The sequence below is a fragment of the Perna viridis genome, chromosome 3 (genome assembly GCF_037379345.1).
Source record: "Perna viridis isolate PV_CMFRI_1.1 ecotype Kerala chromosome 3, ASM3737934v1, whole genome shotgun sequence".
Taxonomy (NCBI): Eukaryota; Metazoa; Mollusca; class Bivalvia; order Mytilida; family Mytilidae; genus Perna; species Perna viridis.
In genome coordinates this window covers 3,464,685-3,469,719 of record NC_142447.1, presented here as the reverse complement: position 1 = coordinate 3,469,719, position 5,035 = coordinate 3,464,685, and the positions used below count along the sequence as shown (strand labels likewise).

General features: G+C 37.8%; 1 protein-coding gene across 1 annotated transcript; it reads left to right on the top strand.

The window, feature by feature from the left end:
- Positions 1-1,286: 1,286 nt before the first annotated feature.
- On the top strand, positions 1,287-4,789 carry LOC148620686 (uncharacterized). Its single transcript, XM_088573924.1, has 4 exons — positions 1,287-1,408; positions 2,083-2,162; positions 3,533-3,562; positions 3,789-4,789. Exons 2-4 carry the CDS (start codon positions 2,084-2,086, stop codon positions 4,733-4,735), a joined length of 1,056 nt encoding a protein of 351 aa, XP_088430050.1. The 5' UTR covers positions 1,287-1,408; position 2,083; the 3' UTR covers positions 4,736-4,789.
- The last annotated feature ends 246 nt before the right edge of the window (positions 4,790-5,035 follow it).

Below are 5,035 nucleotides of genomic sequence, written 5' to 3'. Positions count from 1 at the left end.
TCACAAAAGAATAGCATAACCCCCGAAACCATCCCGATGTATCACTCATCGTATCGTGTATTTTTATTATGGTTACCGCCTCATGACACCAGAAGCCCGGAGATGCAAATGAAAATAAAATTTTGCTTAGACGATGGCATAGGAATTTCGATAATGCATTTCTCTGGAATGGTGTCTGGTGATATTGCTTGTCTGTAATAATCATTCTTTTATGCTACTTTGGCCATGTGTAAATATATTAGCGCTTCATATGCTCCAGGGACTTAAAAGTGCATGGCTTGTGTTGTTTCACCTTACATAATTGTTGAAATTGTATTCTAAGACTTTGGCGTTTATGTAAATGTACGTGTGTCTGAAACTAGATGCCTAAGAAGCTAAGCACTTCAAATGACACATAAGTGTCAATGCGATAACTTGTAGCACTTAAGCTATAAGGCTTATCAAATAAAGGACGTAGCTAGCTTATGTTAAGATACATTTGAATTCGATTCCCGTACTTCCCTCTTATCCAATTTTTTTCGCAATTTAAAGATTACTTGATGGACGATATAAATTGATTCAGTACATGAGTACTTTGATTAAATCAAAGCATTAGTCCGTCTGACCACTAAATCGAATTAGAAACGATTAAAAAACAATTGCGCATAAAATTTAAAATTTAGAATCTATTGTAGTCCAGTTTGCTGTTGTGTCGTCTTAATTTAATGTAGGCCAACCTATGTCGCGTTTGTAATTCCTAAGTCATGAGGCTGAATTGTGAAAAAGACAGTCTGAAGCGTGATGTATACGAACTATCTCTTGCTCCACGGTACAAGCACCTACATGATAACCCCAGTCCATATATGAAAACAATCTTCGAACATTTTTTTTTTTTGCTGATCAAACCATTTTATCCTATGGAATGACTAGCAACACGAAAAAGAATAATGAGGTTATATTGTTCTATGTCAAAAATGTTAATATTATTAAATAATTAATAACACAATTTATATATGTTTTTACATTAGGTGTTGACTGTTGTAATTTCAACATGAAAATTGTCAATGCTGCAATTTAATTTTTATTGTTTCAGCAACAAAGAATTTCCAAACCAAAAAGGGGAATTTTTGCAACAATGGAGATTTAGTTCGATTAAAAGATAATTAAGAAAAACAGTTCTCAAAAAGCTGCTAAAGGTAACTTCATTTCCGTTGAAAAACACAACTTTTGCATCAGACGACACCTGCGTCATTAAATCGGTGTGTAAATTTACGCATGAACGTAAAAGTACACATGTAATGGCAGCAGCGAACATGCGCCAGCATAAATAACAAATATACAACAAAGGTATATAATAGCTGGACCTCATCAGTTTTATCAGTTTGATTCCTAGGACAGACTTTTGTTGCAGATCTTAATCCATCCCGAGGTAAGAATTTGAATTATTTCTATATACTTCAGTAATTTAAGCTACTCCAGCAATGCCAGAGATTGCCGGCAAAATATTTTCTGACTTGATACCACACTAACGGAATTCCAACCTCTTACGTTGAAAGAGTACAATATAAGCCAGATCTTTTACGGGCTTGAACATTTATCAAGCCTGATGGCATATTCATTTTTTTTTACATTTTTTTGTACGATGGGGTCGTTGCTTATTTAAAGGCATTATTAATACTGAAACCTTTTTTTGGACTTAGTTTATTGGTTGGTTTTACAGATATTTGGCCAAATCAGAGTCCAGATATGAAGAAATAATTAACCATAATAAGCGCTACTAAACCTGGTTTAACGCACTTTTCATTTTGGAAATGCCTGTACCAAGTCATAACCTGGCTTCTAACTTTCCGGTTTTACCGGTGATACTGTCATTTGTTTTACAGACTTTCCTTTTTACCGTTCCTTTCGACTCAATGCTTTGCTGGCATGCTTCCTGTTTAAGCACAAACTGGTTTGGACATGATTTCTTGGTCTGTTGTTTTAGGAATTTTAAAATATATCTAACGAGACTTAGAATTTTATAATTTTTGTATCATATTTGATCTAACAACACAAACGAAAAGATATGTTACTGTAGAATTAACTCATCTTATTTGTTTTAAGAATGAAGTTCCTTACCGCATTCAGCGTTTTGATGGTGTGCACCTTAGCGGTAGATCCGGACTACTATGATCCAGCACACTGTAAGTGGGTTTGTGTATTGGGTATTGTGTGTTATCTTTTTTTCAAAAACAGATTCCCCTCTCTCTCTCTTATCAACTATTGATAATATCTATAATGAAACAGCGATGGATATAGAAATTTAAGATTAATCCACCTCTGTGGTCTTGTTTTTCACTAAAAAAAGAGCAAATTTCTGAAATTTTAAGGCTAGAAACCACTAATTCCACTTCCCATAGGCTTCTATGCTAATTTCACAAAATTCAATGGCTTCTCAGGACTTCAACCTGCAGATGACTATATATCAGCATAATTCTACATGTGTCAGCTCACAATCCTTAGAATGGCATGTGGGGTTAGCAGACTTGCAGTGCAGTACTGGTCACCGAAAGTGAAGGGTCTATAAATAGCATGGGAAATCCCAGTGTTTTCACAAGATAGGGGTATATTTAGAAATCATTATGGAGACTAGGGTTCACATCACAAAATGCACATATAAAATGCACAGAAATGTTTTTCCTTCCAGAAACTGTTTAATTTTTTTTTAAGTAAAATGAGAACTTTTTTTTTTCACATCACTATGAGGAACAGGGGTAATTTCTGCGTAGGACTATTTTTGTGTACGTTCCAAATGCTCATTGGTTGAATTGGTGGTCTGTAACCTTGAAAGGGTAGGATGTAGGGATGGATCCAGGCACTTTGAAAATGAGGGGTGCCAGTCGGGATTCTTGAGAAAAGGGAGTGGGTGCTATAGCATTCTTTCCCAATTTTGTCAATTTTACAAATGAAAATGACAAATTTGCCAATAAAAGAAGGGGTGCCAATCCCCCACACCCTCCCCAATGGAACCCCCTCTTGGATGGGACTTCATTCCCTCTAATAAATGTTCCACTTCGATTTTTTTAACATTCAAGGTGAAAAAAAACTTACGTTACTTTTTTGAGAGCTTTTCTAGCTAACTAATGCGTCAAAACGAGGCGTTTCTTCTCAAACCTATTTTGGAAGGCACAGGCTTACTTTATGATCTTGTTTACTAACATCTCCAATGCTCTATAAAGTTTTCAAAGACCGACCAATTACGCAATGTTTTTCAACAATAATTTTCTAGGAAACAACACCAAAAACATATATACTTAAAAAGAATACTACGTAACTTGAAAATAAGCCCATTTTTTTTTTTTGGGGGGGGGGTGGGTGGGGAGAAGGATGTGTGAGGAAAATATAATTGTTTTTTTTTTCAATTTGTACTTAAATGTACAATTATTAGATTTCCCAGTTATTTGTCAGCACAAATAAAAAGACATATTTATAGAATTTGTAGTTATAGACAAAGAATAGTCCAGATTTAAAATCTCTGACACTTAAAATACACCTTACTACATTGTATTTTCAGATTACAGAAGGAAAAGATCAGGAGCATGCTGTAAGTAAACTAGCATTCACATTTTTAGTTGCTTCTGAATTAAAGTTTATTCGTTTCGTTCTTCCAGTCTGTTCAAGCTACTAATATTTTAGTGTCAATTAAGAGGAAGTTTCATATCAATTTCATATTTTATATACTAACATGGCTTTCTGATATCATTACACTGATATGATTATTTAGATTTAATAAACCATACAATTACCATTTAGGATGCCTTCTATTTTAGGTGGTGGTAGTGGAGGTGGTGGTGGCGGCGGTGGTGGATTAATAGGCGGTGGATTGCTCGGTGGTTTAACCGGAAGAACTAGTGGTTCAATCGGCGGAAGTCTGTCTGGTGGTACTAGTGGATCACTTGGTGGATCACTTGGGGGATCTATTGGTGGCGGATTATCTGGTGGTACCAGTGGATCACTCGGAGGCTCTATTGGTGGTGGATTATCTGGTGGTACCAGTGGATCACTCGGAGGCTCTGTTGGAGGCGGTCTTGGTGGATCAATCGGAGGTGGCCTCGGAGGTTCTGTTGGAGGAGGTCTTGGTGGATCACTCGGAGGTGGTCTCGGTGGATCTCTTGGTGGAAAAGTCGGTGGAAGAATTAGTGGAGCGACTGGTGGTGGAATCAGAGGTGGACTTGGTGGTGGTATAGGCGGAGGAGTCGGTGGCACTGTTGGAGGAGGTCTAGGAGGTAGAATCGGAGGGGGCGTCGGTGGTACTGTAGGAGGAGGACTTGGCGGTAGAGTCGGTGGAGGTATCGGAGGCACTGTTGGTGGCGGTCTCGGTGGAGGTCTGTCAGGTGGTGCTTCTAGAGGAGTAGGGATCAAAGTGAAAGCTTCCATCACCCGCACTGCTAGTGTTGGTGGAGGTATTGGAGGTGGTCTTGGAGGAGGTCTTGGAGGAAGTCTCGGTGGAAGTGTAGGAGGTGGAGTTGGTGGCACTGTTGATGGTGGTTTAGGAGGTAGTTTGGGTGGTTCTGTTGGAGGTGGTTTAGGAGGTAGTGTTAGAGGTGGTTTAGGAGGTGGACTCGGAGGCGGCTTAGGCGGAAGTATTGGCGGTGGTGTCAGTGGAGGAGTAAGTGGTGGTGTTAGTGGAGGGGTCAGTGGCGGAGTATTAGGAAGGTCAGGTGGAGGACATGGCTGCAGTGTTAAATTTGGATGTGGAAAAGGATACAAAGATTAAATTTTTACATAAAATTTTTATGAAAATTAGATCATTAACATATTACGGATTAGAATTTCCATAATAAAAATATCAATACATTTAGTGCATTAAATATTTCTTTTTAGCAGTGACGATAGGACGCCAAGACGGCGATATATATATAAACATGTTACATAAATTTTCGTTTGGAATGATCTTTTATAAAATATAATGCAGCGATACCTGTCTGAACTGAACCATGCACCCGAAATCTTGGCAACAAAATTTTATGTCCCTTTATGTGTCAATTTGGATATATTAATTACTTTGGTAATACAG